This window comes from Panthera tigris, chromosome D1 (genome assembly GCF_018350195.1).
Source record: "Panthera tigris isolate Pti1 chromosome D1, P.tigris_Pti1_mat1.1, whole genome shotgun sequence".
In the NCBI taxonomy this organism is placed as follows: domain Eukaryota; kingdom Metazoa; phylum Chordata; class Mammalia; order Carnivora; family Felidae; genus Panthera; species Panthera tigris.
In genome coordinates, this window is record NC_056669.1 from 47,920,689 (window position 1) to 47,948,395 (window position 27,707).

General features: G+C 37.0%; 1 protein-coding gene across 2 annotated transcripts in view; it reads left to right on the plus strand.

Moving 5' to 3' along the window:
* Window positions 1-27,707, plus strand: part of LOC102972156 (disks large homolog 2) — a 768,935-nt gene that overhangs the window by 32,674 nt on the left and 708,554 nt on the right. For both annotated transcript variants that reach the window (XM_007078972.3, XM_042959513.1), the window contains exon 2: window positions 24,621-24,674. In XM_007078972.3, coding sequence (XP_007079034.1) covers window positions 24,621-24,674 — 54 coding nt within the window. The remainder of the gene's footprint in view (window positions 1-24,620; window positions 24,675-27,707) is intronic.

Consider the following 27,707-nt stretch of genomic DNA (forward strand, 5'->3'; position numbering starts at 1 on the left):
TTGCTGGGTGGAGTGTTCTCTAAAGGTACATTAGTTCAAATTCATGGATGGTTTTGTAAAGGTCTTCTATAACTTTATAGATTTCTTTCTGTGAATTCTATTAATTATTTAGGGTATTAAAATCTCCAATTATAATTATAGATGTCTCTCTTTTTACTTGTCACTTTGGTCTCTTCAGAAAAACAACCCTGTCTCATCAACTCAGCAAGTTCATTGGGTTTCATTTGGTTTCATCCATGCCTTCATTGTGGCATGGATATTCAAGGTTGTAGATGGGGTAGTTATAGGACTTACCTTACTTGTTTCCTGTCTCTCAGAATTCACTGTTCTTTGTTGGCTGGTGTCTGTACTTGAAATTCATTGTTTCATGTATTTTGTCCTGTTTTTTGGTTTCTTCAGACTGGACTATAAATCCAAGCCCTGTCACTCCATTCTTACTAGAAGTACAATTGCCATAAAGTTATATTTAAACAAATCACCAATAGAAAGCATTCAAAAGCAGAATTGCCTAGGCATGGCAATACCACCATACAAAAAGTATTTTTAGACATTCTTAGCTCTGTAATCTAATTTATAACATGGCAATGTATTTAAATATGAGGTACATATGGCCTAATGACTGAATGTTTAACAAAAATTTGGTAGCCATTACATATCAGGCATTATGCTAACAGGATGAAAACGTGCACTCTAACTTTGTGGGCAGGGGCAAATGCACAATGAAAAGTAGTTGAAAAGAAACAGAGGATTGAAATATATTTACCTTTGCATTGTTTCCAGCACCATGCTGAGATTATAGTAGAACTCAATAAATGTTTATTAAACTAAGCCAAGTTGCACTAAGTCAAATATTTGATCAAGTAAGATTCATGGTGTACTACGCTTGAATGTTGAAGGTAATAGATTATAGAATTTACAAGATTAGAGGTGCCTGGGTGATTCACCCAGTTAAGTGTCAGATTCTTGATTTCTTTGTTTCAGCTCAGGTCGTGATCTCAGGGTCGTGAGATTGAACCCCATGTGGGGCTCTGAGCTGGGCATGGAGCTGTGTAAGAGTCTCTCTTTCTGTCCCTCTCCCTCCACTCCAACCTTACACCCTCTTACACCCCCACCCCCACTCCATGCTCACGCACTCTCTCTCCTAAAAAAAAAAAAAAAAAAAAAAAAGACCGATTGGGCTTGAGTATACAACATGTTGTTTGTGTTTAATAAAAACTAAATAATTAAGTAAGTAGGTAACATGACCTAAATCACTGAGCCACCTAAAGCCTCCAAAAGTATACCAATGCACCTATTTAAAAAGTGGGGGAGGGGCACCTGGGTGGCTCAGTCAAGTTTAACACCCCACTCTTGGTTTCAGCTCAGGTCATGATCTCATGGTTCATGACATGGAGCCCTCAGCCCCTTATCAGGCTCAGCACTAGCAGCACCAAGGCTGCTTGGGTTTCTCTCTCTGTCCTTCTCCTACTCCTGCATGCTTTCTCTCTCTCTCAAAATAACTAAATATTTTTAAAAGTGGAGGATAAATCTATGGAATTAATTTACCACCTCATGAGGTTTAAGAAGAGTTTCACTGAATTTATGCATATGGATGCTCTAAAAATTGGTCAGAGCTAAGATTGGTTAGCATTAGGAATAAGAAGCTATTGAGTTTGCATTTAAGAGTAGCTTTAGTTCCAGTGTAAATTTTACTATTAAACTCTCTTAGTGTCATATTCCTTCCAAACCAATCAGTAATGGCCTCTAATTTCCCACCCTCTGCCTTTGTTTTACTTTTCTTTCCTCAGGAATATCCCTTTTCTATCTTTGCATGTCCACATTTTACCCTAACTTAAGCTCTAGCAAAGTACTAAATCTTCCATGAGGCTGCCCTAATTTTCCCAATGGATATGTTTTTTTTTTCTTTTTCATTGTTTTGTGAAAAGTTTGTGCTGCCTCTTTTATAACCCTTTTTTCTAAATTGGCTTTTGTTTTTCATGCCTGGATATTGTCCCTTCAATTAGTCTTTAAGCTCCTTAAAGAGAGCCTCACCATCTGACTTGTGCATCTGTGTATAGTACAATAAAAAAGTATAACACATGAGAAATGCTTAATATGCTTATTGAAGAATGAATGATTCCAAGGTCATTTTTTTTATGTAGAGTTTCTACATGTAGACTGCATATGATCTACCCTGTTTCTAAAGAGTAAGGAAAGGAGGATCTTTTTGGACATGCTGCTTAAATGAAAGAAGGAAGGGAGCTGGCAGACAAGAGGTAGAAGAAATGCATGGTAGGACAGAAGATTCAGCTGGGGGCTGGAATAATGGTGAATATTTGCTCGAAGGATTCAGAAAGGATGGCTGAAATTTTGGAGGATAACATAGAAAACAACTTTATATTTTCCTGTTGTTTGCAAAGAAATACTGAGCATTTACTAGGGAAGGAATATTTTCTGAAAGTTGTGGGCTGGCTGGTCCACAATGTGTAAGGAAGAAACATGTGGCTGGGGCAGATGGGAGAGTATAAGGGCAGGAATGAAGGCAGAGGAGGGACTGTGGGTGTGAGCTGAACAGAACACCATGAATGAGAAAAAGAGAAGGTTGGTTGAATTCGTATTGAAAAACAAACTAATGGCAATAGCCTTATGGTGTGTACTCATGAGATATTAAGGAAAAATAATCTTCCTACAAATTAGCCCAGGTAGAAATTTTGGAAGATCAATTCTACTTCCAATTCCTTCATTAAATTTGAAAAATAATTGAGATAGGAGGAAACCTTTCAGCCTTTGAGATTTTCATAGTACAAGGTCATTATCATGAACTAATCTGCCATTGCCATGACATAAATGCAGAAAAACTAGGTAACCCAAATCATGCAGCTCTTCTAAAAATATACAGCAAAAATCCTTCATTTATGTCATCAAACTGTTTCCCATAATTTGTGCCTTGTTTTGTACTCCTTAGATTTTTTGGGTCAATTAAAAGCACAATTTATTCATTATATTATGTATTGCCCTCAGTTTACCCCTAACCTCTAGAAATACTTGAATAAATGTCCTCCTGTTGGCTACATGACTAGCTCTGAGAGTACAGATTCCTTTGGAATGTGTGAGTGCTCAGTCTTTCCTTTTAAAATGCATTACCCCCAAGTCACCAATCCCACAAAGACTAGGGGCTAGTGGAGGAGCCTCACTTTACTTTGTGGGCTCCTGATTAGGTGAAGAAGGCCTTAGAATATATACTATATTTATTTAGTACTTTATACTAGCCTTACTGCTGTTAAAGTGTGCAACCAATTTCTTTGGAATTAACATGTTCAAATTCTGGGAAGACAACTCTCTGGTCCCAAGACTGTTTAAAGGCTCAATTCTCCTGGCATTATTTTTGAAAATTCTACTTAGAATAGCAAATAAATGTGACTTTTCTCTACTACATAAAGCAACAGAAAGGTCTTCTAACTGCTTTTATATTTTAAGATAAATAATTGACTACATTTTATACTTAAGAACCTTCTGGCTGGTCTTTAGGGATAGTTTCAGGGACACAACTCTGTAGTTAATAAAGGCAATGGTGCTCCATAGATGAAAAAATATGTCATGTTTAGTTCTTAACTAAAGTGAGAAGAGAGTTGGGCATATTAAATAACACTATGAGAATGAATGTATATGGTTGCATTTCTCTCACAGCAGACAAGTATAGACACCTGCATATAAACATATATGGGTGTATGTAACCCACTGCCATTAATTTTACTACTTTTCACAAGCTACTCAAATTTTACCTTCATGGCCTGCCACCCAAATCTTCTGGTAGAAATTTTTTCACATCTCCTTCCCTCCTACTTCTTTCCCCCCACACACTTATGGTATGTGCAGTTTCGCCAGACCCGTGTGAAGACAGGGGAACATTGATGGGATTGCTTTTCACAAGTGTGGGAACGAAAATCCTTCCCAATGAAAACATCTGTCTCTGTTCAAGTCATGCCCAGTTATCCCCCAAAAGAAATGTTCTGATTAACTTTTTTTTTAAGTCTTAAGATAGCAGTTTGTGTAGCAGATCTAATTAAGAAGTTTATGTAACAGATCTGCAGGGTTTTTTCCTTCTTCAACTGGGTTCTTTGAGCTCAGTTTGAGTGTTACTAGCTTTCGCTATGCAACGGCCAAGTGCTTCCCGGGCTGAAAATTATCAGCTTTTGTGGGATACTATTGCTTCCTTAAAACAATGTGAGCAAGCTATGCAACATGCATTCATTCCGGTAAGGAAAATTTCCTTTTATTTTCATAAATTCTTTTTCTTCTTCTTTTTCCTTTTATAGCTGTAGATAAATGGCATGTATTATATGCATTTAAAGATGTGGTATCTTCTCTGTAGCTTTTGTTTGGGATAAATATATCTCTGTCTTGTTCTGTATGAAGTCTGAATTCTTAATATGGCCAGACGTTGATCAATGAGAAAGAGTAAATAGTGGTCCAAGCAAACTCATCCTCTTGAAAATAGTAGTGTCTAACTGTAACATGTACTAAAGAAAGGGAGCAAGATTGATATTTCTCATATTAATATTTGATACAACTTGCAGTATGTATTTCTTGGCTTTTTCTCTCAGAACTCCTTAGAATGGCTTGAATATCTTTTTGCAGTGGGTTTGATACATAGATCAAGATTCCAAAAGTTAGTTCTTACATTTTGGTTATTTATTCAAATGAAATCCACCATAAAATCTCTCTTGAAAGCGTGACTGTTCCTTTAGTAAAGCAGTGATGCACTCTTTAGAAATTTGTAAATGTAGCTGGTAGAAGTATATAGATATATAAAATGAATTAATAAGTCAGTGTCATTGTGTTATATATTACAGAAATAATGTTTGTGCTTATAATTATTTAACAGGAAGAATGAGGGTGGCTACATTAGATAGGCTGAGATGAGGTGGAATAAGAGTTTTAAAACATTTGATTCTTTAATTGAATCTGTTTTGAAGGATCAAGAATAAAAGAATTAAGAATAAAGGAAACTCTTAACAATTAGTCTCTGCTAAAAATGTATGTGGAGTAGCTTATGAAAAACATTATTTCTGATGTAGAAACTCAAGAGACATACCTCTGTCAATAGTTGGAATAAATCTTCTTTGAAGTTCAAGTTATTTTCAACTGACTGAAGTTAGGTGATATTGTATTTTTGTCTGTAACTTGGGAATCACCTAAATGTTTCAAAGACTGTGATATCTTTAAAGTTCTTCTCACGGAGTACTATTTTCTAGTTGGACCTCTGTAAATTGATCTTGATAGTTAAAGACATAAAACATAATTTTTGCAAGGAATTTAATGGTGAAAATCTCTCCACAACGGAATAAGTTATAATGATTCTACATTGAACTGAGACCTGATGTGTATAGTTTGCTTCTCCTGTCTTTATTAAGCTTTTCTTCCTTTGTTTTATCAGGGAGAATATGATACTCTTTGTGAAGCTAGTATCACCTCGTTTTGGAGCTTTCTCTGGCCAGGCAGTTATTTTCTCCCTTTTCTGCTCCTTGCATGCACCTCCCATTTATCACCTAACATATTTTGTTGCATGTGTTTTCTTCTCTGTCTCTTATATTGTCATTTATTGGAGTGAAAGAGAAAATTAAAGTAAGTTTAAGGAAGAAACTAACACTTATTTATTTGTTTTCTTATTGTCCTGTCTTGAACTGCCTGAATATAGGATGCATCTATCTCCAGGTTCTAGAAGTGTGTAGCACAGCAAAGAGTGCTTGTTGAGCACTTAAGAAATGAAACCAAATAGTCAATCTCCAATTCTAGCATTTCCAGTTAGTACATGGCAGTTTTCATCAACAGCTTTGTCTATGCTGACCTCATAAAATTATCTCTATTTAAAACTATCTGGAGAAAACATTAAAACTTGACTAAAGCATCAAAATGGGGTTATGTTGGGAGTGGCAGTGTTTTGATGTAGGGGATAGACCCTTATTGGAAAAAAATAGCCTTGGATTTAGTCCATAGTCCATGGGCCACTCTTTCTTCCATTCTAGTGTCTGTTCCCAATTCCCTCCACTGTACCATACACAGAAATTTCCAGGTTTTTTTTTTTTTCAGGTTAGCTTCATTTTGAGTCCTCTAAGTCCTTTTAGAAGACATTAAGAATTTGCCAATCTCTCAAATATTCTCAATTTTTTTCCAAGTCTTACATTAAATATATCATTATATCATAATTTTATGAGGATTACTTTTAGAAAACATGGCTATTAAAATATTACTATCAGCTGGAGGTAAATCTGTTTAAATTGAGCCTCAATTTTTTATCAGAACATGTAATTTAGATCTCAGAAAAAGGTCTTTATTTATTTCATACTTTATGCACTGTTTGAGCACAGTAATAATGTATTTCATACATACAAAGATACACACATATTTACACACACATGCACATACATGGATATATGGCATTCTGGCCCTTCATTATTTGGAATATACAAATAAATTCTAAAAATACCTATATTGGCCATGATGTTTTAAACCTATTCAGGAAATGACAACCTATATTGATTTAATCAATTACCTCCTTTAAAATAAACCTGGTTTTCTTTTAAAATAAAATACTGGAAATGAATAATGTATAGGAAATATAGGCACATACTATATAGCTATCTTAGGAAACCTGACCTGGTGTTTCACTTGCAGGTAAATGTTGTTTGTACGTGTCCTATGTCCTATAAATGTGTATTTCTAGCATATCATTAGAGTTCAGAGCTACCTAGAATGTCTGTACAATTTCTCAGACACACAATAAGCTATGGAAAGCAAAGAGTTTTTCAGTCACTGCACTTCTATGAACTAATAATAAACCTGACATACAGCCTCAAGTTATAATATAATCAACCCCAGAGAATCTGCCCATTCAGCCTAAAGTTTATCTTAGTGAAAGAAACCTAAAGCAGCTGATACCTGGATAGTGTAACTGTCCCAAATGGACTACACAAACAGGGAAGCCAACCTATGAAGTTTTTCAAAGCTCATCTTTTTGGTCTCACGTAATAGATCATGCCTTGTAATGGTGAGGTAGAGATCAAATCTGGAATCTCAGGTGAATTCTTTACTTGACCCAAGAACCCTGGGTATAAAACAGCAACACAGAATTCCCTGTATCTTTAGCATAAGTGCCAGCCAATGTAAGTTGTAAGTATTTATTAGATGGCTGAAGGATAAAAAGCTCTCTTTTGAGTCCCATAAATTGGTTCCATCATTGGAACTATAAGTGCATCTTTATAGACATTCAGTATCTTTGGGGTTCAGGCAAATCAAGGTTTTGCTGTTTTGTTATTCAAGTGAATGGCTATGCTTATAAAAACAGTCCCATGATTAGTAGTTCTTTTCATAGAGACTGACCTGTGTTTCCATTCACTATTAGTTCATTCACTTCACTCATATTTTATTGAGATCCTACTATGTTTCGTCATGGTCCTAGGCACAGGATAAAGACCTAAATGTGCACTTTAACTTTTATGACACCCAGTCACTTTGGAAGAGACACTTCATTATCCCTTGCCCAAAAGGTGCCCCACTGTTTCTTGCTGCAATGTACAAAGTTGATTTTCTTTCTACTACTAGTCACCAGGTTTGAATTTTGTCTAATGTGAATGTCATGCAGCTTACCAAGCAGTGGGAGAGATGCTGAGATGATTCAATTAGGAGAACCCTGATGAAACCTACATGGAATTTTGCTCATGAGAAATATTTTCAAATGGATACACAGATGATTCTAACACCGGATACTAAGTGTTGAGTGTCCTAAGTACCCATGAATTACCCTAAGAATTAAGGAAAGGGGCAAGTTTCACAGAAGGGTATCAGCTAGATTTTGAAGGTTAAGTAGAATATAGACATGCAGTGATGATGGAGGAAGAGGACATTGAAGTGGAGGGAACAATAAAAGCACTTACTAATTGCATAAACATGGTTCATTTTTTCACCTGATCATTCATTCAACCAATATTTATTAACTACCTTATCGGAAAATTATGTAATAGGGCTGAGCATATAGCAATAAATAGGACAAGCTTAAGTCTGCCCTGAGGCACTTACATTCTTAGGGGAGGAGACAAACATGAAATAAAAAATTATGTGTATATCTGTATTGTACACATTAATGCTATCCTGTGTGGTTCATAGCATTTCTCACACTTGCAATTGAGTATTGCACATATGTGCACACAGATACACAACTATTACCAGTATAGCAACTGCAGATATTTTTTCAAAGCCTCTACATATAAGGCAAATGGAATAAAATATTCTTTCCCAAGCATATCATAGTCTTAATATACATGTTAATTTCCCTAGCAAACAATTAGTATGTCCTGTCTGACACATGGTACCTGAGATTGGTACTTGTAGTGTAAAAGTGACCATATGTATTGAGTACCTCTTTTATGTTGGGTACTGTTCTAAGCACGCCACATATTATTTCACTAAATTCTGTCAACAGCTCTCTGATATGGGCACTATCCTCTCCATTTTACAAAGTTTACAGCTATTAAGTGACTTTCCCATAATCACATAGCTAGTGAATGGAAAGACCAGACCTTTAAACTAGTTATGTGGCTCCAGAACTAATTTTCGTAATGGGTTCACTAGAATAAGGAGAAAACCACTGAGACTAAAACAGTTGCAGTAGAAGCAGCAATCTAGGGATGTACAGACCACAGTAGATGTAGGAAGGTGGGAGTGATCCATCTGCCTGGAATGGAGGGGAAAGATGAAGGATGATTGCAAAGAAGAGAGAGGTCTTGAGATGGTTTTAAAACAAGAGAAGGAGATAAGAAAGGATGAAACAGTAGGTACAAAGGCCCCAAGGCATAAAAAAGCAGTATGAAGTGAGGGATAGTTATCAACTTTCCCAAGCCCTAATCTTCCTCTTTGAGCATCAGTGACAGCAAGGTCAGAAACAAAAAGGGTAAGAGTTGGGTCATTTGTTTAAAGTCAGAAATCCTTCAAGTCAATCAGAAAAGAATCAGTGATTAAGTCAGGCTCATACTAAGGCACTGGAGTCTGAAGAGAATCTCCAGTGGAAAAAGAGATAACTTTCAGACACCTGGCTTCATTACCCCTGCTACCTGTGGCCTAGACTACAGGTTAACACCTGTCTGTGCCTGCAAGTGAGAACATGTGCCTAGAGAAGCAGAGAAAGCTTATGCACAGGTATAATAGAATGAAACAAAGATAGAAAGAGAAAAGGAGATGAGAAACCATATGGTCCCTAAGAAAGATGCTGAAAGAGATGAGCCTGACAGGAACAGAGAGAAGCTGGCAGAGACTTGCCTGTGGCTTCCTGGGTCCCTCAGAATTCCCAGTTCTTAGTTCTTGTTCATCAGATGGCTAACCTGCTGTGCTTCCTGCCCTTTCAACCTAATAGTTCAGATTTTGCTTAAGCTACTGTACGTGGCTTTCTATTCCCTGCAACCAAAGAACCTTAGCTACGACAGGGGCCAGTTAGTGGTTAGTGTTCCAGGGACAGGATCCAGCCGTACAAGAAAGGACAGGACAAGAACTGGAGGGAAGGCGAGCAAATCATCTCAGTACACTGGGCTTGAAAGGTGAAGGTCCATCATTCAAGACTTAACTTACATGACCTTCCACAAGACTTCTCTCACATCTTATAACCGGATTATATGCCTTCTCCCTTATTATTTCAACCCTCATAATACACTCCCTGAAGAAAAATAAGAGTAGAGAATGTACTCATACACTGATTTAATCTATTCTTTCTTATTTAATCATCACAATACCAACATGAAATGATCCTAATATTATCACCTCCATTTTAGATCAGTGGGGTCAGGTATCTTGTTTAAGATCCTATAGGTGGTAAGACTAGGAGAGAACCCAGGCCTTCTCAACCTAATCCCATCTCCTCACCCACCATGGTACTTTGCTCTTATTTCTCTTGTGATATTGTTCTGCTTCGTATTACAGAAATTTGAGGGATTTCTCTTATTTTTACATGACACCACAAACTCCTTATAGAGCAAAACCATGTGCTTCTTCTTCCTACTTTCTGCAGCTCCAAGTACAGTGCCTTAACTATGATGTTTGTTAAATAAATCTGTAAGCGCTTATTAATACTTAAAATGTGAGAACCTAGCAGCAATGGGATAATAATGATAGAATAATCCTTCTTGTCTGAAATACCTCCTCAAAGCCTATCTTTTTGGTTCCAGTATCACTTCTACAGACCTTGCCTCTGGTCCCTGGATGTTGACTTTGAGCCATCATAAGCTTAGGTCAGATCTAAATAGGATTTGCTCAATGATGAGTTTCAGTCCTAGTTCATGGTGTTCCAAGTGTGTTTTGTCCTTTCTGGATTCTAAATATTGCTTGACTCATCATCCTCAATCATGTCGGATTCATTTCTCTATTTCATTCCTCTTAGCCTCACTTCACATTTCCGTCTAGTAATACCCCAGTTTTTAGTCTATTTCCTCCTGAAGAATGTGAACAAGGCTATTAATGGAATTCCTATTAGTAAAGGAACAAAGATGAAACTTAATCTATAGAGATATTCAACCTAAGGGAGGGAAAATAACTACATCAGAAGCGACCTGGATAATTGCAACAACCTGGGACTGCATGAACATTTGCAGATTTCTGGTAAAATGGAATAGAATAGCCACTTTTGTTTTTGAACAAAAGGCAAGAACTTGCTATCTTTTTATCCTCCTCTTTTATGCCGTTTGCATTTTCTTTGACTGCTGGCCTTGTGATTCCTGTGCATAGGCATTTTGAGTTCATGAAAAAGTAATGCCAGGTACAGGATGCTTTCTCATTATCCCATTGTTGCTGATTGTAAAATGTTTATGTGGATTTATCACAATGAGTATCAGTGCAGATATATGTTACTGTACAACAATGTAAAGCCCATCCTCTGCCACTCCCACTTTCCTCACCCACTCCAGAAATTGCAAAAATAGGACCCAAAACATTTTTGTTACAGAATAGAAAACTAGGCATTTGTTCAGAGCTAATAATAGCAGTCCTCCTCCAAGTAGCAAAACAAAATTAAAACACACACATATCGAATTCTTGAAAACTTTAATGAGCTAATACTAAATATGTTGTACTTCTTTAAACTTCATTTAGATATTTTTACTTAGCAGGGAGATGCTTAACAACAAAGGAGTTACTAATTTTTATCTTGAAAATATATTGCTTTTACTCTTGCTGCTGCTGAAACTCCTGTTACTCTGCTACTACTATCTTCCTTGTATTGCTCTACCTTGTTGTAATTTTCAAAGCATTGCAAATTATATTCTTGGTCTTTATACCTTAGCAAGGTAGGCAAGACAGATGTTAACATCTCCATATTATTTATAAGGAAGTTAAAAGTGAAAGAGTTGAAATGGCTGGAATCAGAAGTGACTAAGCAGTAAGACCTAACCTAGCAGGACTAGAAGCTCAATCTAGTGCACTTTTGTTGAAATTCAGACTCTTAGCTACTTTGAAAAACCTAGGTTTGGAGTCCTGGCTTAACTTTTGACCTCAGATTCATCCTCTGTAAAATTAGATATTATACAGATCTTTTAAAGCTTTTTTGTGGTTCAAATGAGATAATGTGAGTTAAACCCTTAGCACAATGTCTAATCAAAGCAGGGTTGCCATTATTAATGTTGCTGAGTTTTAATGTTCTTAATAAATCCTTTTACAAATTGCATAGGGTTTTTATATATGATCCTATTTTCTTCTCAAAGAAACACATTAGGTAGATAAATAATAAGTTATAATCTCCATTTATATATGATTAGAACATTTGAGAGAGGTTAAATGAATTGGCTAAAATCATAATATAGGTGAGAGGAAAGTTCTTAAATCTCAGTCAGATGACCCAAACCCTAAATTGCTTTTATTACTCTTCTTTTGATATTCAAAGTTAGGTTAATATTAAAATCAGGAATTATCCAATCCTTATTTATAGCTGGATATAACCTTAGACATAATTTAAAGAGTTAAGTGACCTGACCAAGTTCTACAGTGACACAACAGCCCTAGGCACCTCATCTGCTGACTCCAAGTACAAGACTAGCAGATGCTCATCCTATAACTTAAAAACATACCATGCAAATGTTTTTGTTGAGTTAGAGTGGGCAAGGAGGGGGTCATAAATTGCAAGGTTGTAAACATTATATTCATAAGGAAGTTACCATTACCTTTTCAGTTGGTTAAGGAAACCTTTTATAAAACAAATGAAGTTCTAGAGTGTCTTAGTTTACAGTTTCATGGATAAAGTGGTCTGGGAGTAAAGAGGAGAGTCAGCCTGGGAACCACCATTTTATTCTCCACTTGGTGACAGAGTCCTCATACACCATAAAACAACCTGCTCTATGCCTTATTTCTCTTACTTTTATTTTTCTCTCTGTTTCCCTCTCTCTCCTCTAGCCCACATTACCAGATAACATTCCTCCATGTTCACTCTGAAACAACTGTAGCATTATCCAGATCCCAGAAGGAGGTAAACTGGCAAGCAGAACCCTTGCTTTACAGAATAACTGGGGGTGAGGGAGCCATAGGAAAACTGAGAAACCAAGAGTGACATAGCCATTGCCACTCTGGGAAGCTAGGACAGCTGTGGGGCTAGGAACTGGTTGGCATTTTAGACCTAGAGATTTGTAGGCTTTTGCTGTGGAACAAAGAGTTCATTGCCTGGTCGATGACAATATACAAACGCATCTGCAGAATATATTCTTTGGCATCAGAAAACGCTAGCATTAGTTAGCCAGCTTCTATTTTTCTAGTCCCCATTCACTTCTTTTTTAAAAATCTATTCTTTCTCTGTGTTTTTCCCCAATGAAAATTATTCCAAATATAATATTAATTTTGAAGACAAAATAAGTAAAGGGGAAATTGATAGACTTATAGATGTTATCAGATTTGAAAATAAGAGAAATTGAACTAAGATGTGTCTACTGTGTTCTTTCTGCAACACAACCCAAGTGCCCTGTTTCAGAGGCAAGTATTGAAATATCTTCCAATCTAACATGGACATGAGCACATTATAGATTACTAATGGTAAAACAGTAAACCAAACTCATATCTCCTCTTTCTCTCTCTCTAACATTTCCTCTAAAACAAACAAAAATCTAACTTGGTGTTTAGAAAATAGAGAAAGGCAAGGATAGAAGAAAGACTTTGGTGATACTTCTTTGCTTCACATTCTTATATTTAAAAAATAGAGAGTTATGAAGTAAAATATTAAAACTACATGAACTTTTCTAAGATGAAACATGAGACTTCAAGTGAATGTTTAGTTTGGGTGAATATTTTTTTTAAGTTTATTTATTTTTAGAGAGAGAGAGAGAGAGTGCAGAGAGAAAAATCTCCATGCTGTCAACGCAGAGCCTGACACAGGTCATGAACCCACAAACTGTGAGATCATGACCTGAACCGAAATCAAGAGCTGTATGCTTAACTGTCTGAGCCACCCAGGAACTCCTTGGGTGAATCTTTTGAACTAGATCTTCATATTCATCTGAAAAATTTAGCAAATTCTTGGAATGCCTTTTTGTTTTTTTCATGATCTTTGAGTGTTTAGCTTTTCATCAAATCCTATGCTTCCTTCTGCCTTTCCAACTTCTGAAATGTACAGTTGGATATAAGTTAGAGCATGAAACACTTCCAGTACCACCTTCCTTACTCAACACAGAGTGGCATTACAACAAACACATGGATTTGGAGTCAAGAAGAGTGACCTTTTGGAAAAAATGGACCACTCTCTTACACCATACACAAAAATCAATTTAAAATGAATTAAAGACATAAATGTGAGACCTTAAATCATAAAAATCCTAGAAGAGAGCACAGGCAGTAACATCTTTGACATCAGCCATAGCAACTTCTTTGTTGTATGTCTCTGGAGGCAAGGGAGACAAAGGCAAAAATGAACTAATGGGACTACAGCAAAATAAAAAGCTTCTGCACAGGAAAGGAAACAATCAACAAAACTGAAAGGCAACCTACAGGGTAAGAGAAGATATCTGCAAATGACGTATCCGATAAAGGATTACTATCCAAAATATATGAGGAACTGATACAACTCAACACCCCTCCAAACAAATAATCCAATTAAAAATGGTCAGAAGACACGAACAGTCATTTCTCCAAAGAAAATATCCAGATAGCTAACAGACACATGAAAAGATGTTTATCATCACTTATCATCAGAGAAATACAAATTAAAACTACAATGAAGTATCACCTCACACTTGTCAGAATGGCTAGAATCAAAAACACAAGAAACAAGAGGTGTTGATGGGAATGTGGAGAAAAAGGAATACTCATACACTGTTGGTGAGAATGTGAACTGGTGCAGCCACTGTGGAAGATAGTATGGAGGTTCCTCAAAAAGTTAAAAATAGAACTACCTTATGATCCAACAATTGCCCTACTGGACCTTAACACAAAGAATACTGGAACACTAATTCAAAGGGATACATGCACCCCTATGTTAATAGTGGCATTATTTACAATAGTCAATATATGGAGGCAGCCTAAGTATCCATCAATTGATGAATAGAAAAAGAAGACATGGCATATATATACCAGCTATATTATTAAGCCATAAAAAAAGAATGGAATCTTGCCTTTTGCAATAGCATGGATGGAACTAAAAGTATAATGCTAAGCAAAATAAGTCAAAGACAAATATCATATGATTTCACTTGTATGTGGAATTTAAGGAACAAAACAAGCAAGCAAAGGGGAAAAAAGAGAGATAGGGACAAAGCAAGAAATGGGCTCTTTTTTAAAGTTTATTATTTTTATTTTGAGAAAGAGAGAGAGTGTGTATGTGTGCAAGTTGGGGAGGGGCAGAGACAGAGGGAGAGAGAGAATCTCAAGTGGACTCTGAGTTATCAACACAGAGCCTGACAAGGTGCTTGATCTTGAAGATTGTGAGATCAGGACCTGAAGTCAAAATCAAGAGTCAGATGCTTAACTGACTAAGCCCCCAGGTACCCCAACAGATGCTACTAATTATAGTGAACAAATTGATGGTCACCAGAGGGGAGGGGAGTGGAGGTAAGGTGAAATAGGTGATGGGGATTCACAAGTGTGCTTGTCATGATGAGCACAGAGAATTGTATGTGTGGAATTGTTGAATTACTATATAACACTGTATGACTGTATGTTAACTAACTGGAATTAAAATTAAGACTTAAAATTAAAAGAAAAAGAAGAATGAGTCTTGGCTCCACTAGCTATTAGTCTAGTGACCTTGAATGCATTGCATTACAGGCTCATGCCTCACTTTCTTTATCTGTATAATGAACATAATTATAGTATGTAACTCATAGGTGTGTTATGAGCATTAGAAAAGAATGAATATAAATGACCAGCATATGTTAGGTATAGAAGAGTCTTTCTGTTTATTACTTTCCTTAATTTACATATTGTGCTTCCGAAAAACATAGTCTATAGCATGACAAGTTCCAGATGCTCATATCCACACCATCAGTGTGGTACAAGAGTAGTCACCAGTGGGCATTGTGCAGTTACCCCTTTCCACCCATATTACATAATCTGTTACCTCAGGGTTTCTCATGAGTCCTGTCTCTTGTTACTGCAACTCTAGTTTCAAAGGTCTAAATGCCCATTAACAAACATCTTTGAGTATATTGTATGTAAAACATTGATGGGAATGTAGGTGGAAGAGGCTGGTAAAGAAATGAAATAAGAGTCCTTTCCTCAAAACAATTGCAGTTTCAACAAGGAGATGAAAATACCGCATCTTAATATTCATTAAGAACATCAGGGTTTAGGGGTGCCTGGGTGGCTCAGTTTGGTGAGCATTCAGCTCTGGCTCAAGTCATGCTCTCATGGTTTATGAGCTTGAGCCCCAAATCCAACTTGCTGCTGTCAGCGCAGAGCCCGCTTTGGATTTTCTGTCCTCCTCTATCACTGACCCTACCCCTCTCACATTCTCTCTCTCTCTCTTAAAAATAAATAAAACATTAAAAAAAAAGAATGTCAGGGTTTAGTGTTTTCACATAATTCCTTTAACATTTATAATTCAGTGTAAACTGAAGTAACAACTAATGAATGCTTTAAAATGGGGGGGGGCAGAATGGAGATAGATTGAAACCTGCAGTCAAGATTGAGGAAACTTTCATAGAAAGTCTAGGGGGCTTTAGACTGTCCTTGAAGGATAGATATAATTTGGTTAGATAAATAAGAGAGGGGACCATGATTGATTCATGACATAAGAGAAGGAAGAAATGTAAACAGTATCTTATGGTAGACCTAAGCAAGGTGTGTGCTTGAAGTAGTGAGAATCTTGGCTTGATGGAAAGAAAGGAAAGGGAAGGGAGTAAATAGTATCCATTTATTGATCACCTAGTGTATGCAAGACCTTGATCCATGTGCTACAGAAGAAATTAGCCCCACCTTAGCCTGATGAACCAGATTAACAGCTTGCTTAGAATTCTGGTATCTATGTGTTGAAAATATAACTGTGCTGCTAAGACTATAGCTCTTTGGTAGCTTAGCAAAAAGGAGCAGATGGTATCCACATGGATCTTTCCAGGAATAGCACCACATGGAGTGAATCAGTGAATTAAGTATGTATGGTTATATGGCATGGGGCACATTGACTAAACCACATTTGAGATCTGAGCTAATGACTCCATTTTTCATGCAATCTCCAGAGAGCATTTATATAAATAAAGCAGTTAGTTTTGTAAATGCTCACTGTGAGCCCGTGGGATTTGTGGCATCATGGACTAATGTACAAAAGCAAAAGATTTGGAGTCAAAAGGACCTGGGTTTGAATTCCAGCTTTGCTCCCCTCTAGCTGTCTGATGTTGGGAATTTCAGTGAAACACCCTACACCTCAGTTTACTTAACTATAAACAAAGGAAAATTCCACCAGTCCCTCTGGGTTCTGTGAGGAGTACACAAGAAAACACAGATAAAAAGCTTATCATGTTCGCCTGCCACACAATGGTTATTTGCTCAGTCAGTGTTAGTTCCCTTCCTTCTTTCTGTGGAAATTAAATGATCTAATGTATATAAATATACTCTATAAATGATAAAGCATGGTATTAGTGGCCAGTATAATATAATTATCCATTTGAGTTTCAGTGATGATATGAAGTTTTGGTGAGTCATTTATTTTTGCCTTTTATACTAAGTGCAAAGAGATATGAGAGATATGTGGCTGGGTTGCTGCATGGGAATTTAGAGTCCTCATAATTAGTAGTTCAAGCAAGTTTTATCTCTTATCCCAAGTGTACTTAATTCTAAAGAAAACATAAAGAAAAGTCTCTTTGGTTCTGAGATCTCCACTCTGTGTCATTCTGCAGGCTACCCCAGCTTTTCTGTACTAGAGTTGGAAGCACATAACTCAGCTTAACTGAGGTCGTTAGGATATCTGTTTTCTGCAGAGTATTACACTACCTTGTATTTTAAAGGAGGATGGAGCAGGCATGTTAACACTTCAATCCAAAGGGATGAAAGACTAATGGTGAATTTTCAAGGATCAGTGAGGGAAGTTGTGTTAACTAGAACAGAGTTCTGGAGACTTATCAAATTTTAACAGGGAACAGAAGCACATGTTTTGAAGTTGTTAAGAATTACCCACATAGGAGCTGGACTTTCAGATTTGATTCTTGGCCTTGCTATCACCAGCTGAATGACCTTGGGCAAGTTAGTTAACATCTCTGTGCCTCAGTTTTCGGTAAAGTAAGGATAATATTATTTTTATTATTAAGAGAGTTCAGGAAAGCAGAGTTAAACTGAATTCAGGCCAAACATGAGTCCGCCATTTTTTTTTCCCAATATTCTGAGCTAGGCTGATGGTAAGCTAGGTAGGTAGCCATCTCTGCATTTTGTAAAGTGTTAGGCAGAGGGGCCAAGGTTTTTTACTTCCTCCAAGGTTGCTCCCGGAGATACCCTGCCATAGTCATTAACCTCCAAGTTAAGCCTTGCCTAGCTACACCTCAGGCCCTCATACTGTTCAGTTACCCACCCTCGTGATATTGCCTCAGTGTCCTCACTTTGTGTGTGTGTGTGTGTGTGTGTGTGTATGTGTATGTGTGTGTGTGTGTACACACACACACATACACACACATATATATGTATGTATGTCACTGGAGGGTAAGGGCAAGCCAGAGTACAGACCTGATACTATTGGTACTACTATTGGCGATGACTCAGAGCTATACTGGATTAAACTGCATGCCCCTGGCTTGTCTTGTGGAAAGGAAATAGAAAAGGAGAAGAAAATTCAGGAAAGCAAAAAATAACCACACTAATAAATAATATAAACTTACATCTATAGAGTTCCTCTCTTTTCACTTAACATGCATTATTTCTTCAGCTAACTTCTTGGGAAATAGGTTAACTGGAAAATAGCGTTGTCCCATTTTTTTTAAGTGGGGGTTTAAAAGAGATTAAGGGACTTAGAAACCCTCTGAGAATTGGGGAATTGAATCTGAGTCAGTACAGTGAGAAATTTCTCTTCAGACAGTGAAGGAGTGACTAGCAACATACAAGGCAGAAAATAACTGAATTTTCAATATGTAGCCTGGAAAAATTCAGTAGAGGGGATCAGGAAATGTTAGTGGTTATCAGCATGAGTTCTGGGGCTATAAAGACATGGGTCTGAAACCTGGTTGTAGTCCTTTTAGGTTTGAGGCCTTAGACAGGTGACTTAGCCACTTTGAGCCTGCCTGCTTGCCTGCCTTCCTTCCTTCCTTCCTTCCTTCCTTCCTTCCTTCCTTCCTTCCTTCTTTCCTTCCTCCCCCCCCTTTTTTTCCTTCCTTCCCTCCTTCTTTCCTTTAAATGGGAACAATAAGGGGATCCTGGGTGGCTCAGCTGGTTGAGCAGTGTCTGACTTTGGCTCAGGTCATGATCAGGTCTGAGCCCCGCATCAAGCTCTATGCTGACTGTTATCTCCCTCTCTCTCTACCCCCACCTCTCTTTCTCTCTCTCAAAAATAAATGAACATTTAATGGGGTACCTGGGGGTGCTGAGTCAATTAGGTGTCTAACTTTGGCTCAGGTCATGATCTCACAGCTCATGAATTTGAACCCGGCATTGGGCTCTCTGATGACAGCTCAGAGCCTGTAGCCTGCTTGGGATTCTGTGTCTCCCTCTCTCTGTTCTTCCCCCACTCACACCGTCTCTCTCTCTTTCTTTCTTTCTTTCTTTCTTTCTTTCTTTCTTTCTTTCTTTCTTTCTTTCTTTCTTTCTTTCTTTCTTTTCTTTCTTTCTCTCTCTCTCTCTCTCTCTCTCTCTCTATCTATCTCTGAAAAATGAATAAACATTAAAAAAGATGCTTCAAAAATAAATGAACATTTAAAAAATAATTAAAAAATAAATGGGAACAGTGATGTTTTCCTTAAAACATTTTGAGAAGTAAATACATAGATGCATCTTAAGTATTTACCACAGCCCCTGGAACATAATAGGCATTTAATAAATGCTTAACAGTTTATTCTTGTTATTGCTGTTGTTACCCTGTCTTTAGTTTCCATACTAAATAATTGTGAGATCTGGGACATGCCACTAGGCCATGTGTCCATTTCCATATTTATAGAGTGAAAGGATAGAATTAAATGATCCTTAAGGTCCCAGCTGTAAAGTTTTGTAATTCTAAAGTGGGTGTGTTTCTTTTATTTTGTTTCTCTCTCACACAGCCATCAATATGTCTTTAATCAGTCATTTACCAGAAATTTTCCTTGGAGCTTACTTAAAACATCCAGACTTAGTCAGCCTGGCTATGCCTGACTATATCTTCCCAAACTAACGTTAACATTCAAATCACCTTTGGTTTTCACTAGATTGGCTGGGAGAGCAGCCCCCAAAAGCATTTAATCTTTGCAGTGATAAACAAGGCAAGCAGCTTGCTAGAATTCTGCCATTAGACTGACACTTACTACCTTCTCCTAAGCCATGCCTCCTGCAGTCCTGTTCACATGATATATCTGGACCCCTGTAACTGGGACAGAGTGAGGAGGGGAAGCCTCTGCCACCAGCCAGGATCAAGGTGTATATATCTAAATTTGCTTTGAGCTGGCCTCTGACCTGTTAGTAAGCAACGGTAGTTAGAATCCAAACAGTTCTTGTAAATTACAATTCCGTTCTGAGAGACAGTAGAGTATAATTGTCAAGAGTATGGATTCTGAGCTAGACTGTCTAGGTTTGAAGATGGTATATTTACCATATGTCTGACTTTGGGAAAATTACTGAAACTCTACTTCCTCACTTGTGAATAGAGAATAATGGTACTTGACTCATTGGGTTATGTGAAGATTAAATAAGTTAATTATATAAATAAATGCTATATAAATGCTTGACTTTCTTCTTACCCACCCCAGTGTTAATACACCGAAGATCTGGCTCTGGCTTGGTCATGGTCCCATAAGATTTCAGGTAGTGATGATGCTCAGGGGCAATTGCAGATCTTTAGTAAATCTATGTCACTGTTTTCTTTGTGGCAAAGAGCAGTGGTTTATCTTTTACTGGGATGAACAAAGTTATTGATGTAATGTAGAGGTATTTGGGTATCCTATGGAGCTCAAAGAGGAAAGTGGCAGGAATTCATGAATAACTTGATCTAACAACTTCAATTTTTCAGTATTCTCTCTGTTTGCTTTTCGCTTTTCTACAATTAACTTTATACTTCCTTCTTGCTGTAAACTAGCTTTCTCCACATATAAAGAATGTAATATAAAATGCAAACCATGTATATCTCATAGTTTGGGTCACCTAAGAGAGATTGGTTTCTTAAGCCTTTATAGTTTCAAAAATCCTTGGCTATATTTATATAAAGACAAGCCTTGAAACTTCTCATTAAAAGATTTTTTTTCAGGGGCACCTGGTGGCTCAGTCAGCTGAGCATCGGACTCTTGATTTCTGTTCAGGTCATGATCCCAGGGTTGTGGGATTGAGCCCCACACCCAGCTCTGTGCTGAGCATGGAACCTGCTTAAGATTCTCTGTCTCTGTCTCTGTCTCTGTCTCTCTCTCTCTCTCTCTCTCTCTCTCTCTCTCTCATTCTCTCTCCCTGCTTATTTATCTCTCTTGCTAAAAGTAAAAATAAATAAATAAATAATAAAAATAAATTAAAAAATGATTTTTTCATATTTGTTAAAAATTTCTTTCCATTTAATGGAAATCAGCATATTGAAGTTGGACACTGGAATCTGCTAAGTCACCAGTTTGATTTAGGAGTTCAATTAAAGAGAATACCCAATACCCAATTAAAGAGACTATGTGTACAGCAGGGCAGTAAGAATTGTGGAGATAAAGCTTAGTGGGAACCATCAAAGCAACTAGGGAACTGGTTTTAAGAATCTAAAACCAGACCTGATCAAACTAGGCATGGACTCACATGATTTCAAAAGCGAGAAAAGAAACAGAAGCCAGGATGAGCCATGGGGAGATCTGAAATTCACAACTGGTGACAGAAGCACACTCATGGGCCATACTTAGAATTCAACTATACTCTGTCACCACTTGGGATTTTTATTCTCTGATGATGTGTATCATTGAGTACCTTCAAGAAGCTCTGTGAAAACAGTCTGGGGAGGGTCATGAGGGTCCTGGAACAAAGCAATGGGAGATCTGATCTTCAGAGAGCCAGATATAGCAGCAGTGGGATACAGAACAGCCAACCATGACATCTTGGCATTCATGCCTGGGATTTGTCAATGTCAGATGTATGTGCTGTATGTGTATATTCAAACAATCTATACATTTTGTTCATTCATGCATTTTTAATGACATTAAAAGATGCAGGCATTAATGGGGGCTTCTGAATCTTTTTTACTCAATAAGGAGCTTTCCACATAACATAGATTATACTTCACAACCTTTACAGCTTACAGTTATGAAATAATCAATATTTCATAAAAGCTGGATAGTTAAGCAATAGGGACTGATTAAGGAAAGATAGTGACAGTGGATAATCTGGAAAAGTAGTCACAGTTTTGTTGGTAACATGGGATTTTGGAGTTATCCCAGAAATGCTCTCCTGAGTTTACGAGCTTACAAAGAGCTATTATTTTCCTTTATACCCTCACCTATACTTTATATCAACATTTAGCCAGTAATTCCTAAGTTGTTGCTGAGCTCCTTTGGTGTAACCAAGTGCTGTGAAGAATTCTAGGAAAATATTCAATCCTTGTCATTTTTTAAACAGAGTCTGATTAGAAAACCTGAATTTATGTATATGAAAAGGAAAATAGCAGCATAAACATATGAAAGGGATAAATGACATCATAAAGGAAATGGGTTTGCATACAAAATTTATTCCTAGATCATGTTAATATAATCTGTAAGAGGAAAAACAAAAGTAAGATGGGTTGAATCAAACCAATACATATTTATTGATCAAATTGTACTAAATATAAGTCTTGGGTGTAATACTTGGAAAGCTTTCAGTCTGGTCAAGGGGGCAAGGCACAAATGTTTTAGAAGAGTCCTGGGAACCAATTAGAAAGTATAGAAGAGAGGAAGTAAAAACTAAAAAACAGAAGAGGAAGACAACAACAGTAACCATTCAGGCATCACCAGATTGCTTTCAATATCTGATATGTAAGACTTAAGGCAGCTCTTGCCTCCAGGGTGGTCTTTGGTTTGCCAGAATCTTCTATGCTGCTCTACCTCGAGATCTGCAATCACTGCAGGACTCTTGCAACTGAGCCACCTAGATACTCAGATCATGGAGCAACTTAGTGTGGAAAAAAAATGGATTTTGAGGTCAGGAAGGCCAGTATTAAATCTCAGCTCTTATTTTCCCTGAGCCTCCATTTTCTCATCTATAATATGTGGATAGTGATAATAATGCTTTATCACTATGGTTTTGTGGAGATTAAATGAAGATATATGTGCATTTTCTTATACCTGGGCAAGTAATATATATTTAATAAATAGTAAGTCACATGGTCTAATCTTTAGTTTTCTTTAGTGTGATTGTAGCCACTATCATGGCTTTGAAATCTCTGGGGTGTAAACAATTCACAAACCAGTCAATAATATATTCTTACAGTGATCTGTCTTTAGGGATGCTAATAATAATATGTAATATTGATTCTGAAATGTAAGTTTACAAAGCACATTCAAATATGTCATCTCACTTATTCTTCAAATGACTCTTTTAGAAGATGATTATTTCTATTCCCATTCTACAGAGAAAGAAAATGAGACAAAGGGAGTTAGTGTAATTGCCTCCAGATCTCACCATCAGAAAGTTGCTCAGCCCCAAAACGTATAATCAGAAAGTTGCTAAACCAAACTTGAGCCCAGGTTCTCTAACTCCAAACCTCTTGTTCTTCTCCCTACACCACCACATGCCTCTTAATAAGCACTGCCTTTTTGTATGCAGGTGTTTAGGGCCTGTTTGTTTGTTTGTTTTGTTGGGATGCTGTGAAAACTGTCTTTCTCCAAAGCCCCTATTCACCCTAAAGGTACTTGCTATTAGGAGTTAATGAATAAACTGTGAACATCTAGTTGGCTCAGTATGGACACATATAGACCAGGGTCATGTTTTCAATGCCTGGTGTGTTATGTTAAAACATGGAATTGTGTTTTGTAAAATCTGCTGGATTGCCATTTTTTTAATCATTTGATTAACAGATTGACATTTAAAAGCTGTTAACTCTGTTAACTCCAGAGGGCACAGCTAATGAAATGTCCCAAAAGTTGAGCACTTGCCAAGACTACCATGTCTTATAGGACAGCTCTGGATTTACCATGATGAGAGTATTTTTTCTATCTAAATGAAATCTGCAATTTGGGAAGGAGATTAAAGATCCTGCAGGGGATGAAGGAAAAGATGCTATGAAAATTCTAGAAACTAGAAAATAAAGATAGATCTACTCAATATTCATGAAGTCAGATTGGTTGATGCAAATAGAGATTGCAATCTCTCATTTTCTAATGACTTGGCTTGTAGCACTTCTGTATCAGTGTTACACAGATTCCCACCCAGCTTTAAAGGGAATGACTGCAGGTTGTACATTTTTTTTAAAAAAGGAAGTTTAGCATACTCATAATGATTTTATGCCACCTTTGACTAATTTGTAATTTTCTAGCTAAGGATTTCTAAGGTACATGATCAGAAAAGCACAAATGATGAAAGATATGGTACAGAATATATAATAGGTAAATATACATATAAGATGTCAATAAGTGAATCTTTCTATTTCAACATATTCTCAAAAGGCAGTTTAAAGAGGAGGGTTACAAATATTGCTTTAGGTTAAATTTTGCTTCCATGAGAGAGAAATTAAATTTATTTTGTATAGCCATTTTATAAAGAAATGCTATACATTTTTACTCACCCAATTTATTAGAAATTCTTACCTCATATACAGCTCAAATCCTCACCTCCTACTGTTGGGTAGAATTAAAGAGAAAATGAGTACAAATTTAACTGCTTACTTCATTTCATTATGTAGTCAATATAGCAAATACTTGAAGGAAGGTGGTTTCAGGGAATTCTAAGACATTTCATTTATCCCTTGAAACCCTGACATAGTGCCTTTACAGGTTCTCAAGAAATACTGTTGAACTCTGTTAAATAAGTTTAACAGATCCTATCTCAGAATAGACTACCTGTTATTTAATTTTTTTTTTCTTGTGTCTCTTTTTTAGGCCAGCCCTGCTCCTATAATTGTCAACACAGATACTTTGGACACGATTCCTTATGTAAGTAACATTTTTATTAAGACTTTCTTTAAAAATTATGTTAGATTTTAATGAGCTAAATTTAAAATTCAATACATATTCAATTCTACCCAGTCCAGATAATCTTATGAAATGTGTAGAAAGAGTTTTGTGAGTTCTGTTTTGATATTTGCTAAATCTCAGTTTAGTTATGCAAATAGTTTTCTCTTTCATTCATTGTTTTGCAAAACATAAGGGCCTATCATAAGGGAAAAAAAGCCCATTGTATTAAAAAAAACTGTTAGTTTCCTGGGTGGTTCCCTGAAAAGATACTGAATTGCTTATAGAAGAGATGGATAAACTTCTTTGGGTTTCTTAGTAAAGGAATAATCAAATCAAATTTCTGTGGTAGCACATACAACATAAGTAAGCTATCAAATATTAGATGGATTTTGCTGGGTTTCTAACAAGAGTTGGAACACATTTTTTAAGGGTGTAGTCTTTCTATGTATAATGAAAGGCATGGTTTTATGAAAGCCTGGAGCATGAGATAGATACTAGAATCAGACAAATGGGTAAAGCCTGGGATTAAGTACAACCATTATAATGGACAAAATTCTTGAACAACAAAGTTTGACTCAGCAGGGGAGATTGGAGGGTGGCAGCAGGCCACAGTGTGGGTGAGCAGTTGACATTTTGGAAGTGTGACAAGGCTTTATGTGTGACCTTAGCTAATGGATAGACAGTAGTGATTGGGGAAGATGGGACAAACACAGGTGTGTGTACAGACAGAGGATTTGAAGCAAGGAGAAGGACTGCAGGGAGGTTGGATAAGAACAGATGCCTGGTCTTTGATTAAATGAATAAAACTCATGAGGCACTTGAAAAATTACCTGGCACAATGTAAATGCTTGGTAAGTATCGCTATTCTAACTCTTAGACCCAACCTTAAATGCCTACAAAGACAAAGTAACTCCCAGAAATAAATGAAGGAAAAGGCATGGGGACAGCAGGGAATCGAGAGTACATGGTGTTCCAAAGGGGGCAGCTGCCATTTGTCTCCAGTGGATTGGTACCAAAAAGAGATGGGGGCCAAGTGTTACCAAATCATCTAACTTTTCTAGAAAAGTTGGAAATTTGAATTTTTATGTAAAGGTTTGGAATTTTTAAATATAGACAACTGATTTTCCAAAGTTCATGCACTGTGTGCCAGTAGTCAAGAGGCTACCCTTTGGGTGGCTTCTGCCTCAGAGGAACTGGAGATCCTGAGCTGATCCTCCAAGCCAGGACTCCGCCACAGGGGAGCATAATGCTAGAATTGGAATACAAGGTTGGGACTTGATTACAGGAACAAGTGACTGAAACTGGGACACAGGGTCAGGATAAGAATAACAACAAGCTTGACTTAGTGCTGACTCACCTGAACTAATGAGCTAGGGCTTCCTAAATCTTTCTGAATAAGAGTCATTTGGGGTCAGACAAGAAATGGGGTTAAAAGCTTACTGGTAGGAATCAGTAGCCCCAGTTCTGGAAAGACAAGGATCCTGTTAGTAGGAAGCAAAGTAATACATTAAAGACACATAGTGTCCACTATTCTCTCACTCTCCCCATCTTCCTTCACTAATCAAATATTTATATTAGTATTACTGTATACCTGACACTAAGTACTTAACAAATATTAACTCAATCCTTAAAACAACCCTGTAAGATAGGTTCTATTACTTTCTTTATATTACAGATCCAAAAACTGAATCATAAAGAGATTAAGTAACTTTTTCAAGGTTGCACAGTTAGGAGCAGAGCCAAGAAGGAATGTAGATAGACTGGGTAAGGAGTTCGAGATCTCACTTAACTCTTATCATACAACCTCTTATATTCCCACCTTTTCTCACTTGTTTTCTCTCCGCTTGGGAAAAACTTTGCTTTCTCCTCTGCTACACGTGGATTTGGGTGGAAGACAACTTGTCACAGAGGCCCCAATAGCTTTGGGACAGAGATTCATGTATATTTTAAGGAATTCTGTGTTTTTACTCTAGAAAAATTCTTTGCTATATTCATAGGCAAGGCAGATGAACAGTGCTTTGAAGTAGACATGGAGCACAGAGACTTGATTTTGTAAGTAGGACTGCTTTCTTTGGTAGATCTGTATTATTTCAAAGCTGTCTCTTAGGATTCTCATGCCTGAATGGCCAGATGCCCTCATGTACAAATAATTTATCGACAGAATTTAAAGATTTTATGCAGACCTACTTGACTGATATCACAGCTAATTAGCTAGTAAAATCAGCTACATATAACAAATTAATCAAATTGCTTTCTATTCCCTAAATATCAACTTTGTATACAAATTTGAGTTCTTCAAAGGCTCTTTTTTTTTTAACCTTCAACTTTTTTGTACTTAATGCAAAACCTCTTTGAGCTTCCTTAAGTAGTATCTTTAGAGAGGGTTGCTGACCCGTTTGCTGTGGTGAAAATATCCCAATGTGTTTCATGACAATGTGTTGTTCAGCAAGTCATTTAATTTTTCTGGATCTAAATTTATCTTTAAGACAGGAATTATAATACCTACCTCAGAGGTGATTGTGGGGACGAAATGAAATTATGTATGCGAAATAATGCTTTTTTTTTTAAAGTTCATTTATTTATATTGAGAAAGAGAAAGAAAGAGAGATTAGGGGAGGGCCAGAGAGAGAGAGAGAGGGAGATAGACACTCTCAAGCAGGCTCCACACTGTCAGCACTGAGCCAGACTTGGGGCTTGATCTCACAAACCATGAGATCATAACCTGAGTTGAAATCAAGAGTGGGACACTTAACTGACTGAGCCTTCCAGGAACCATGAAATCATGCTTTGTTAACTTCTGGCTTCTAAGTGTTTATTTATCATTTTATGTAAATAATAAAAACTTATGTAGTAACACATGCTAGGCCCTGAGAGGATGGTAAATATGACTATCTTCCCCCATATAAACATGAGTACATCATCTATTGAAAATGCAGATTTAGCGCATAGCCATTAATGTAGATATACTTTAGCTTTTGGCATAAGTCCAACCTTCCTCTTTGTTCCTGATTC